Source organism: Pteropus medius, unplaced genomic scaffold (assembly GCF_902729225.1).
Source record: "Pteropus medius unplaced genomic scaffold, Ma_sr-lr_union100, whole genome shotgun sequence".
NCBI lineage: Eukaryota > Metazoa > Chordata > Mammalia > Chiroptera > Pteropodidae > Pteropus > Pteropus medius.
The window spans coordinates 1,293,035-1,304,891 of NW_024341893.1; the positions used below are offsets into that span (position 1 = coordinate 1,293,035).

At 52.9% G+C, this 11,857-nt stretch overlaps 2 protein-coding genes across 4 annotated transcripts; one reads left to right on the plus strand and one right to left on the minus strand.

The window, feature by feature from the left end:
- On the plus strand, positions 1-3,922 carry CCER2 (coiled-coil glutamate rich protein 2). Of its 2 annotated transcripts, none has more exons than XM_039854772.1 (5): positions 1-1,581; positions 1,835-1,875; positions 2,041-2,128; positions 2,455-2,945; positions 3,593-3,922. In XM_039854772.1, exons 1-5 carry the CDS (start codon positions 1,458-1,460, stop codon positions 3,680-3,682), a joined length of 834 nt encoding a protein of 277 aa, XP_039710706.1. In that variant the 5' UTR covers positions 1-1,457; the 3' UTR covers positions 3,683-3,922. The 2 variants fall into 2 exon arrangements, with proteins under 2 accessions (XP_039710706.1, XP_039710717.1); XM_039854783.1 differs by having other exon boundaries at positions 2,455-2,804.
- An 84-nt stretch (positions 3,923-4,006) lies between these two features.
- Positions 4,007-11,647, minus strand: NFKBIB (NFKB inhibitor beta). Of its 2 annotated transcripts, none has more exons than XM_039854746.1 (6): positions 11,383-11,647; positions 6,708-6,813; positions 6,295-6,628; positions 5,253-5,341; positions 4,903-5,163; positions 4,007-4,155 (listed from the first exon to the last, which is right to left on the minus strand). In XM_039854746.1, the coding sequence occupies exons 1-6, from the start codon at positions 11,559-11,561 to the stop codon at positions 4,060-4,062; spliced, it is 1,065 nt and encodes a 354-aa protein (XP_039710680.1). In that variant the 5' UTR covers positions 11,562-11,647; the 3' UTR covers positions 4,007-4,059. The 2 variants fall into 2 exon arrangements, with proteins under 2 accessions (XP_039710680.1, XP_039710690.1); XM_039854756.1 differs by lacking the exon at positions 11,383-11,647 and adding an exon at positions 10,201-10,595.
- Positions 11,648-11,857: the final 210 nt, after the last annotated feature.

The following is an 11,857-nucleotide window of genomic DNA, read 5'->3' on the forward strand; positions in this document are numbered from 1 at the left end:
CAGGCGGGGCTGGGCAATTGCTCAGAGGTACTGAATCATCAAAGGGACTATGGGCGGAAGTGTCCAGCAACCCCTAGAGCACATCTCAGCATGTGGGCATTTTCCCAGCCCCTCAGGCCACGGCCCTGCGAGTCATTCTTGACTCCTCCCACATCCACATCCATTCAGTCAGCAGACCCTGGCAGCCCCACCTTCAAAGTGTTTCCAGAACCTGCCCTTGCTCTGTCTTGGGTTCCTCCCTGGTCCTCTCCACCATTATATCCCATTTGGAGAGTCACACGGCCTTTTTGCTGTCTGTCTGCTCCCTGTTCCCACACGCAGCCAGAGGGACCCTGTGAACACCTGCGTCAGGGCACGTCCCCCTGCTCAGAGCCCTCCCATGGCTCCATCTCATTTGGGAGAAGATAGAATTGTCACCATAATCCACAAGGCCCCATGTCATCTGCCTCTTGTCCTCTGGCCGCCCCCAACCTGCCTTGATGTTCCAACTCTGCAAACTCATTCCCAACCTAGGCCTTTGCACTCGCCCGCCCCCCCTCCCGGGGCCCTCTCCCCCTGGAACTTACGCGATTGCCTTCCTTTTGTCACTCAGGCCTTCGCCCAAGTGTCAGCTCCTCAGAGACGACTCCTGACAACCGTGGCCAAAGTCAAACCCCAGCACTCAGTATCTACGTGCGCAAGCATGTGACACACCAGTCACTCCCTTCTTTCTCACATGGTGTGTGTTTATTCCCATATTGTCTGTCTCCCACTTCTCAAATGTCCAGGAGGGCAGGGCAGTTTGCCAGGTCCTCACCCGTGCAGCCCCAGGATTTAGAGGAGGGCTGGACTTTTACAGTAGGTGCTCAATAAAAATTCCTGGCATGAAGGTGCTTGGACGTGTGCAGTTCCCAGTGCCCGGTACTGCCTGAGTTTGCTCACACGTTAACTTGCTCAACCCTCACCATGGAGCCTCCTCGCCTGTGGAGCAGGTTGCACAGACCCTATTGCGCAAATGAAGAAACAGGATCAGAGAAGTTAAGCGACTGTCCCAGGGCTGCAGGGCTGGTAGCAGTGGAGCTGGGGATCAGGCTCCACTGATCCCCTCAACCTCTGAGGGAATCGGCCGTGCGACCCACTCTCCAGATGAGGAAACCGGGCGAGGGTAGGAATTGCCTGGGGTCGGTCTGTTTAGTCCATTTACATGGCTGCGCTAGATTCTCATCCGGTCCGCCTCCCAGTGAGGCCTTAAGCTCGTCAGGTGTGCTTCCCTGGGGGCCCGCTCCCTCCCCCAGTGCTGGTGCTCAGGTGCTCGAAGCAGGAGGGGAGGGCGGGGAGCTGTGCAGGGTGTGTGTCCCCATGAATAATTGAGGGTCTCAGGTCAGAGACCTGCAGCTGTTGCCCTGCCTTGGGCAGGGAGGAGGCGGTGGCGACGTCACTTTCTCCCTTGCGGGGCCACCGGAGCAGGTTATAAGGAGATGCTGCCCTGGCCTCACGGTGCTGAGGACCCTGGTCCAGACACCACCATGCAGCGCCGCAGGGCTGCCGCCATGCTGCCGTGGCTGCCACTGTCCCCACTGCTGTTCCCGCTGCTGGGGGCAGGTGAGTGCCGGGGGAGGGGGTACCTCAGCAGCCAGCCTGGTGAGCAGGGACTCGGGTGACTGGGGGCTGGGATGGTGCACCCAGCAGGGGCGAGTTAGAGACTTCACAGGCAGAGCTTACAGGTGGGGACGGTGCACCTGAAAGGTGGGCTGCGGTGGGGACTGTGAGTACCAGGGCGCCCTTGGAGCTGGGATCAGCGCCGAGGACAGCGCATGGGGCACCCGAGCCCAGCTTTCTCTTCCTTCCTCCACAGCCATCGCTGTTCCCTTGGCGCAGAGACCCTCCAAGGAGGAGGTGAGGAGTGTGAACCCCTGGCCCTGCGTCATCTCCCTGGAGCCATGGCCCTTCCTGCCCAGCCTCCTCCACGATCCTCGCCCCTCCCACCCTCCAACTGCCCAACTGCGCTCCTTACTCCCATCTGCCCTGCCCTCGACCTCACCTCTGACCCTTCGCCCCCAGCTGACCCGCTGCCTGGCAGAGGTGGTCACAGAAGTGCTGACGCTGGGCCAGGCCCCGCGAGGCCCCTGCATGGCTGTCCTCCACAAAGGTAAGGAGGGCCCGGGCCCCAGTTCCTCCGGGAGCCCCCACTGCACCTGGGATTCTGTGCAGGGCTGCCTGGAGAGGAGGTGTCGTCTCCTTTCGTCCCGGAGTCCCCTTGCCTGGGCTGGTGTGGCACTGCCCAGCGTCCAGCCTGGCCCCCAGCCCAGCCTTGGGGCTCCCTGCAGGTACAGGACAGGGGCAGAGACTCCAGGGCACCTGACCCACCTCTCCCAGTTCCGGACAGTGCCCTCACGGGAGGTCAAGTGGGCCCCAAAACTCCTCGAGGTGTTTCCCAGCTGGCTGCACAGAGAACAACCTTTCTCTCTCCACCAGAAATGTGTAAGACAGAGCCCTACGGCAGTGCGTCCACCAACGAGAAAGGCCTGCTGGTTGAGGATTTCAAGAAGCGGGAGGCTGGGAAGATGAGGTCCAGCCAGGAGGTGAGGGACGAGGAAGAGGAGACGGCCGAGGAGAGGACCCACGAGTCCGAGGTGCGGGAACAGGCCATCCACGAGCAGCTCCACAGCCGGCTCTGCCTGGAGGACGACCACGAGGAGGAGGAAAAGAAGAAGAAGGGGCCCATGGAGACCTTCGAGGGCCTGTGGAAGCAGCGCCTAGAAGGTGGAGGGCGCCCACAGAAGCGGGTGGCAGAGCAGGCCAGGGACGAGGAGACAGCCGTGCAGGTGCTGGGCGGGGCCCGCAGCCTGTGGCAGGGGGCGGAGAGCGGGGGAAGAGAGGGGCATGAGACCTCGCTGCACCGCCACCACCTCCGCCAGCCAGAAACGGAGCCCACGCAGGAGAAGGAAGACGCTTCGGAAAGGGAGGCAGGGGGGCAGGGAGGGGACGGACCAAGCGTCAGTGGAGTAACTATGAAACAGCTACCGGCGTTGGGCCATAGACAGCAAGATCCACCAGGAACGGGTCACAGTGACCAGGACGGACACAGGGACTAGGCAGCAACATGCAAAGCCTCTCCCTGACCAGCAACGCTTCTGTTCTGAGATTGCCGTAACCCAGATGGCCACATTAGCGCACAGAGGCATCTGAGAAAGCCACCATTGCTAGTTCCTGACGCGCAAACTGAGCGCAAAAAAAAATGGCTGCTGCGCCTGGTTCACTGGGCTGCAGATGGACACTATTGCTGGGTCACGGAAAGTAAGATGTATCCATGATTGGTGACAGTAACCAAAATGACCATCACTTTACAAATGGGTCATGGCATCCAAGTTGGGCACCTCTGCTGGTCCTGTGTCTGCTGCTGTTGGCCTTGGCAGTCACCACAGACCTCGCAGCTGGTCATGTTGGCCAACGTAACTCTTCCGGGGTTGTGGCAACCACTGTGGTCATCATCACAGCCCACCATGAGCAGAAGGACTACTCTGGCTGCCACTGTGCGAGCTGACACGGGTGAGCACTGAGGTAGCCTGCCTTTGAAGGTGGGCGCTGATCACCCCATTTCTGATCCCGCCAGGAGCAGGATGTGGAGCGGCTGGAGCACGTGAGAGAGGAGCTGAAGAAGGCCGCAGAGATGCTGGGGGCGGAGCTCAGGAGGGAGCGCTGACGCCGGGGCCTCCTCCCTCCAGACACCCTGTGGCTCAGGCCTGTTGACTCCCAAAGCCCCCACCTCGCCTTGCATCCTTCTCCACTCCCCAGCCGCAGGAGTGGGGAGAAGGGTGCGCCCTGGAACCAGGCCTGAGGGCCGGTCTGTGCTGGGTAGAAGGGCCGGGCTCAGGAAAGAGCCCGCCCCCCAGACAACCCACCCCAACCCTTCCGAGTGAATAAAGCACAAAGAAAACCACCATGGCTCCTGTGTAGCACTGGATTCTGGAGGGATGAGGCCCGGGAATAAACTGGAGGACTGGGAAGGCAACCATCAGTCTAGTCACTGGGTGTCAGAACTGGGATTTTATTAAATTGGAAATTCTATTAACAATTAAGTCAGACGGGGTCGTCAGGGGGAGGTTTTGAGGCTGGGGTAGGAGGTAGCCGGTGTGGGCTCCGGCCACTGTGGACCACGATGTCGTCATATTCATCCTGGGGGCAGAGGGGGCCAGGTAGAGGGGCTCAGGCGGCTGCCACCCTGCCTGCTGCCCGAGTCCTCCCACCCACCCTGAGAACTGAGTCTTGCCTTGAAGCCCGAGTTCCACTTCCCTGCTCCTCGTTCTCCACCCACCATGTTCAGGGTGACCTGTTCTCCCACGGCTGCCGGCTGCCGTTTGGGCTCTAGCCTGGTTGCTTCTCCAGTTCTTCAGCAGCCACAGCCCTTAGGGTGTCCCTCCTCCGCCCCTTCCCTCTGCCTTTACCCGACTTCCTCAGCCTCCACCATTCAACATGGTGCCTGCCCACGGTAGTGTCTCTGCTGTAGGTTCTCCAAAGAAACCTCCTCTCCGCTGGCTCAGGTTTCTGCCCCCCGCTGCCAGTGTTCGAGTCACTGCTGCCCACAGCCTGAATTCATCTTCCCACAGCCCGAGTTCTCCAACTCTTGCTCCACGAAATCACTCCGCACACTGCTGCCCACTCACTGCTGCCTATTTACCAGTCACCATGACGGAGGGCTCTACCTCTGCCTGAGTTCTCCCCCCACCGCCGCCTGCGTTTCTCATCACACAGCCTGAGTAACCCCTACCACCCCGGCCCAGGTCACTTGCACCTCCGCCTCTTAGTTCTGTAATCACAGCAGCCCGAGGTCAGGCTCAATGTGCTGCCTAATTTCTCTCCCCCTTGCCTGCCCATCTGCCCCGACCCCCCAGCTGGACTGCCCAGTCTGTCCTCCTGACTCACGGCCTCGTCCCCGCTGTCGCTGTCACTACTGCTGCTGCAGGGGCCAGGCTTGTCGTCCTCGTCCTCGGGCTCAGGGGCTCCGTGTGCACGGAGGAGGCGAGCGAGGACAGGGTTGGGCCGGAGCGTGGCACTGCCCAGCGGGGTGCGGCCACCGTACATGCGGGCAGCGGGGTCGGCACCTGCCTTCAGAAGAAGCTCCAGCACATCGGGCGCTTGGGCCTCCACTGCCAAGTGCAGGGGGCTCCGGCCGCACGTGGGCTCCTGGAGGGTGCAGCAGAGCGGTCAGAGGAGACCCGGCCCACTCCGGGGACAACCAAGCCCTGCCACGCCGTCCCCCTAGGGCAGCTCACAGGTTTGTTGAGGTCAGCTCCAGCCTTCCGCAGTAGTCGGACCATCTCCGCGTCTTTGTGGATGACAGCCACATGGAGTGGGGTGTGGCCTGGGGAACAGTGACTAGTGTCAGACGATGGGGAGGCGGTAAGGGCCATGGGTCCCCGATGTCATGATCCTGGGAAGGGCTTCATGGCCTGAGGATGACTGACTTTGGGGTTTGGCTCCTGAATTCCTGGACATGTCAAAGGGGCACCTGCGTCACAAATGCCTAAGTCTCAGGTGGACTGGAGCTTGCTGGCGGTGCCCATGGCTAGGTCGTGGGATGTCCAAGGCCTACGGCCGAAGAGCCTGGGGCTGAGGACAGGAGCCCTGGGTCTTGGGGCAAGGAAACCCGAGTCTCCAGTCTTACTTCACAAAGAACCTGGACCCCAAATTCCTGGGTCCTGAGTAGCCGAAGGGCCTGTGAACTTGGAGGTGGAATAAACCCTGAACACTGGGTCCTGGATGACCTTAGTCCCTCTGTGGAGGGGCCTGGTACCAGGTACTCGGACTTAGAGGTTGGGGAGCTGACATTCAGATGCGAGGCCCTGGGTGCACAGGGTCTTTTCTTCCCATGAGGCCTAGCTGAGGAGGGCTATCCCTGAACCCTGATGTCAGTCTCTGGGAACCTGGGCTGCCAGAGTCTCACAGAGGGTCTGGGCCTTGAGTTCCCTCATCCTGAGTGGGCTGAGACCGATGGTTGGGGGAGGGGTGCGTCCAAGGTGCGTTGTGCCTTCCGGCTGGGGAGACTGAGTCCAATAACTGGATCTAACCTAGTAGTTCTAGACCTGTGGGTTCCAAGTGGTCTGGGGCCTCCAAGTGGGGGTCCTGGGTCCCACATAGGCAACTCTCAACAGCCTGGGGCCTGAGTGGAAGTCTTTGGTCCTAGTGCCTGGGCCCCTGAAGCCTCGGTATTATTCCCCACGGGGCTGGGTGTTGAGTCGGAAGAGCTGAGCCCAGAGCCAGGTGCTCTCGCCCTGCCAGGGAGCCAGGCTGGTCTCCGTGCCCGTGGACCCTCACCCTCATAGTTTTCAGCCTCCAGCTGCAGCTTCCAGTCCTCCTTGTTCTCATCCTCTTCCTTCCCCAGGTCGGATTCGAGGTACAAGGCAACAGGGGTGTGGTCGGTGTCAGGAGCGTGGTCAGGGCCCTGAGCGAGGTAGGTATTGGGGGCTCCCCTAGGGCGCTGGGGGCGGGACTGGAGCAGCACACGAGCGCAGGTGTGTGCCCCCACACGGCAGGCCAGGTGCAGCGCTGTGTGGCCCCCACGCTCTGCCACGTGCAACCCAGCGCCTGCCGCATACAACTTCTCCACTGTGGATGCCTCCCCTAGGATGGCTGCCAGGTGTAGGGCTGTCTGCAGGAGCAGAGGGCAGGTTAGGGGCTGTACTGAGAATCCTGGCCCCCAAGCCCTATACCCTCCCCCAGCTGCTCACCTGGCCGAGGTCGTTCTGCAGGTCCAGGTATTCTGTTCCAGCTGCAAAGCTTAGGAGGAAATCCAGGAAGGGCTCATGCTGATGAATCACAGCTAAGTGCAGTGCCCTGAGGACAAGGACAGGGGTCAGAAGGCAGAGTCAAGTACTCTGGCATTTATTCACTCAACAAACATGGCGTAACTACTGTGTGCTAGGCATTGCGACCACAGTTCTGGAACTAGTTGTCAGGAATCTGAGAGGATCAGGTCAGAGTTAATTCAGCAACTTTGTTTAATTAATGTTCTTAAGTAGGACTCCTACTTCCTCTCAAGATGAAGTAACATGGACCAGGTTTCCCTCCCATCTGAATTAACCAACAAATCAGACAAAACGGAGTATGTGAAACAACAGTTTCCAAGATACTGGACGTCATGCAATGACGACAGTGAGAGACAGGAAACCAATGAGGTGAGCCCTTCGACTGACTGCCACAGCTTACTGTCTTGAGAGTTTCCAAGCCACAGCGCAGAGAGGGGGAACCCAGGCAGGGCTCAGAGAGGGGGAACCCAGGCAGGGCTCGGCAGATTGCCTGAGGTGAGGAGGCGGAGCTGAGTATGGGGGTAGCCAGCTGGCTACTAGGACAGAGGACCTGAGAGGAGAGCTGCAAGGGGAGAGACCCTGGAGATCCACAGAGGGGCCTCTCAAGTATTTAGGAGACTACTGATCAGGGCATGGGTGTGAGGAAACTACCCCGGTCTGGGGTGGGAAAAAAAACATCCGAAAGGATTAGAGAAATGTGTCCATCACTCACACAGGGCCAGGAATAGTGTGTGCTCCCACTAGCCAGACTAGGAAAAACCCACCACTCACAGGACATCAGGTAGAATACTCTGGAAGGTCTTACCTCGGTAGTGGGGAATAACGAGCTCTACATGGGACACTGCTCAGGACCCAACTAACAAATCATAAAAGCAAAACCCAAAAGGATCAAACTACTAACAAGTAATTTAATTGCGTCCCAGAACCATACTCAAGAATATTTATAGGAACGTAACACTCGGCAGCCTAACAAAGTAAAATCCACAATGCCTGGCATCTAATCAAAGATTACCAGGCAGGCAAAGAAGGAGGGAAACATGATGGTAATGAGAATAATCAATCAACTGAATTAACCCAGAAATGACCCAGATGTTAAAATTAGCAAATAAGAATAACTGTATCTCATACATCCCAAACGTTAAGTAGAGACATGGATGATAAAAGAAAAAGAGTCCAGTTGAACTCAGAGGTAAAAACTTCAGCATCTGAAATGAAAAACACACCAGACGGGATTAACAACAGGTTAACATCACAGAAGAAAAGGTTAATGAATTTGAAGACTTAATGACAGAAACTCTCTAGAATGAAACATGAAGAGAACATTTAAAAATGCAAAGAGCATCAGTGAGCTTGGGACAATGTCCCCAAAAGAAGAGGGGCATAGAAAAAGCATCTAAAGAAATAATGCTGAAAACTCTACACCTATAGATCTGAGAGGCTGAATGACTGCCAAGAACAGGAACTATGAAGAAAACTACACTAAGGCCCATCACAAAAGAATCTGTTCAAAACCAATGATAAAGACCAAATCTTAAAAGCAGCCAGAGAAAAAGATACTTTCAGTATGGAGGAGTAGAAATAAGAGAATAATGCAAAACCAACCAACCAACCACACACACAATGGCGCGACATCTTAAACTACTCAAAGACAATGACTGTCAAACTAGAATTCCTTAACCTAACAAAAGTAGCTTTCAAAAATGAAGACATTAAACAGATATATGTTTTCAGATACACAGAAGCCAAAAGAACACCCCACCAGCAGACCAGCACCAACAAGGAACCTTAAAGGAAACCTGCAAACAAAAGGAAAATGATATCAAATTGAATTATGGATCTATACAAAGGGCCAGAGAAGGCTGAAAATAGTAACGCTATGGGTAAACATGATTTTTTTCTTATCATGTAAGTCTCTTTAGAAGATCATTTTTAAAAAGTAATTGACTGTTTAATCATAATAATAACAATGTTGTGGAGTTTACAGCACATGTGTAAGAAGCTTTGGCTAGGAGGGGACATAGAGAAATAAACTATTCTAAGGTTCTTTTACTCCATGAGAAGTGGAATAATATCACTTGAAGGTTAAAGTTGTACACTATAAACTCTAAAGCAGGAGTCAGCAAACACTTTCTGTCTAGGGCCAGATAAATATTTTAGGCTTTGGGGATCACGTGGTCTCTCTTTTACCTACTCAACTCTGCTGTGGTGTGGAAGCAGCCGCCGGCAATATGGAAACAAATGATCAGGGTTGTATTCCACAGAACTTTATTTATGGAGTCTGAAATTGGAATTTCATATAATTTTCACTGACCACAAAAGTCGTCTTTTTTTTCCCAACCATTTAAAAATCTGAAAAACGTTCTTAGCTCACAGCTGCACAAAAGCAGGTGGCTGGCTGGGTTCTGCCTGAAGGCCAGAGTTTGCCTTGCCCTCTTTCAGAGCAACCACTGAAGAAACAAAAAGTTAAAGCAATTAAGCCAACAAAAGAAATGGGACAAAATGTACTGGTTCCAGAAGAAGGCAGAAAAAGAGAAGGGAAACAAAGAAGAGATAAGTAGAAAACCAATAACAAGATGATAAACCTAAACATAACCATGTCAATAATTAAATGCAAATTGTCTAAACACTCTAATCAAAACGCAGAAATTGTCAGGTTGGCTAAAAAAGCAAAACCCAACTATGTGCCTACAAGAAACACTCTTGAAACATAAATATTAAAAAATAGGTTCAAAATAAAGGGTGGAATAAGCTTTATCCTGTGACCACCAGTCAGTCAAAGGAAAGCGGGAAGGAGTATTTTGATATCAAAGTAGATTTCAGAGCAAGGAACACTACCAGGGATAAGAGAGCTCGTTTCATAATGACAGAGAGGTCAATGACACAAGAGGACATGAAGGAAAACCTGACAGAACTACAAGGAGAAACAGACAAATCCACAATTATTATTGGAGATTTCAATACCTCTCTCTCAGTAATTGATAGAACAAGTAGACAGAAATCATGAGGAAGGATATAGTGGACCAAAACAACACTATAAACCAATACAACCTCTAATTGACTACACCGAACAACAGCAGAATCCATACTCTTTTCAAGTGCACACAAAATATTCTGGATCATGAAACAAGTCTAAAAAATGTAAAAGGATTCAACTCTTACAAAGTATGTTCTCCGTCCACAATGGAATTAAATTAAAAAGCAACAAAAGAATGTTTCCAAATATCTAGAAACTAAATAACAAACTTCTAAATAATCCACCAGCCAAAGAAGAAATCATAAGAGATATTATCAAGTATCTTAAACTGAATGAAAATAACAACACATCAAAATTTGTGAGATACTGCTAAAGCAGTTGTTGGTGAAATTTACAGCACACAACCTTTTAGAGAAGAAGAGTCACAAATCAGTGTCCTACCTCAACTTCCACCTTAAGAATCTAGAAAAAGAATTAAACCCAAAGTAAGCTGAAGCAAGAAAATAATGGAAATGAGAACAGAGATCAATAGAATAGAAAGTGGTTGCGGAGGGAGGGGAGGGAATTAATGAAGTAAAGTGGGTTCTTTGAGACCAATGTTTATTGAGTGCCATCTATGGGTCAGGCGCTGTTGAGTCACAGGGGATACAGCAGAAAACACAACACACAAAAATCCCAGGTACAATCCCTCACTTAGGGCTTTCCAAAGTTGTTCTTTCTCCCTGACTGCCCTCCCCAATCTTCTTGTCTCATTTTTCTGCTTGCTTTTTCTCCACAGAACTTACTACCTTATGGCATACCATTTGTTATCTTTTATATATATATATTTTTTTCATTTTTCTGTCTTTGTTTCTTCCTGTCTTTCTTTTCTCTTTTCTTTCTTTGTCTTTGTCTCTTTTTCTTTCGTTCGTTCTTTATTTCTCTCCTCCCTCTTTTTTCTCTCTCTTTTTTCCTTCCTTTCTTTTTTCCCCTCCCTTCCTTTCTTTGTTGGTCTTTCTGTCTATATGCTCCCTCCTCTGAATGTACACTCCACAGGCCATAGATTTCTGTTTTCTTCACTGCTTCATCACCAGCATCCAAAACGGCCAGTGACGGTGGTAGTGTTTCGATAAGTATTTGTTTAACAGATGAATCCCTGCTTATCATGGAATTTACATTTTCTCTTTGAATGTAAGATGCGAAGATCAGTGTACAGAAGGTGGGATCTTAGAGTCAAAGACCAAGTATTATTTCGGAAATCAAGATCTAACTCTCATAAATAAGGAGCTAAGGATCAAAGACCATATTTGCGGAGGTTAGAGGTCAGGAGGAAAGGGTCTGAGCTACAATTCTAATAAAGGTCTCAGGGCTGGGATCAGGAATATCAAATCGAGTTTGAAGATCAATGGATAGGGATGTGGAACTCTGAGAATCAGAGTTCAAAAAAGGTCAGAAATTATTGGGTTAGGAAAAAAGTTGGATAGTAAATTGGTTTTATTAAAGGTTAAGACTTGCGCGTTAGAGGTCAAGAAGTCAAACATCGGAAGTCAGATTCAGGAGAGGTTGGGAATTCGGGATCAGAGAATAACAGAAAATCAAATGTCGTATCCTAGGGCCCGGTTTGGCAGCCCAAGGTTCACTCACGTGTCCCCATCCTCAGTGACGTAGCCGAAGACGAGGGGCGCCCACGACAACCCCGGGCCCAGCTCCGCTCCCAATCCCGGTCCTCCGGGGGCCGCTGCATCCGGACCTAGAGAGCCCAGGCCGCTGTCGCACCACTCATCGGCATCCGCAGCTTTCCCCAAACACGCAACCCCGGCCATAGCCCCCGAAGCCTCAGGGGCCCCCGCGGCCGCCCGCCTGTCGCTGGGCTCTGCCTTGAGCTCTGGCGCTTCCGCCCTGGGGGAATTCCCCAATACGCCCCCTGACTCATCCAATCACAGTGGGATAAATCGCTCACTCCCCGCCCCCTATCACACCGTGACCAATCATAGTATTCAGATGGGCTTCAGCTCTCTGCCCGTTCTCACATTTTCCGGGCGCCCTTTACCAACATGGCTTCCAGCGCTGGGCATTTCGGGATTCGTAGTCCGGCTCTCGCCTGCTTTCCTTACCTAAA

Bases quoted from the DNA above. Each gene is read 5' to 3' on its own strand.
- CCER2 (XM_039854772.1), top strand. From the start codon at position 1,458: ATGCTGCCCTGGCCTCACGGTGCTGAGGACCCTGGTCCAGACACCACC. The intron at 1,582-1,834 runs GTGAGTGCCGGG...CTTCCTCCACAG, and splicing joins GTTCCCGCTGCTGGGGGCAG to CCATCGCTGTTCCCTTGGCG. The intron at 2,129-2,454 runs GTAAGGAGGGCC...TCTCTCCACCAG, and splicing joins CATGGCTGTCCTCCACAAAG to AAATGTGTAAGACAGAGCCC.
- NFKBIB (XM_039854746.1), bottom strand. From the start codon at position 11,561: ATGGCCGGGGTTGCGTGTTTGGGGAAAGCTGCGGATGCCGATGAGTGG. The intron at 6,814-11,382 runs GTGAGTGAACCT...CCTTGTCCTCAG, and splicing joins GTCACTGAGGATGGGGACAC to GGCACTGCACTTAGCTGTGA. The intron at 5,342-6,294 runs GTGAGGGTCCAC...ACTGTTCCCCAG, and splicing joins GGAGGCTGAAAACTATGAGG to GCCACACCCCACTCCATGTG.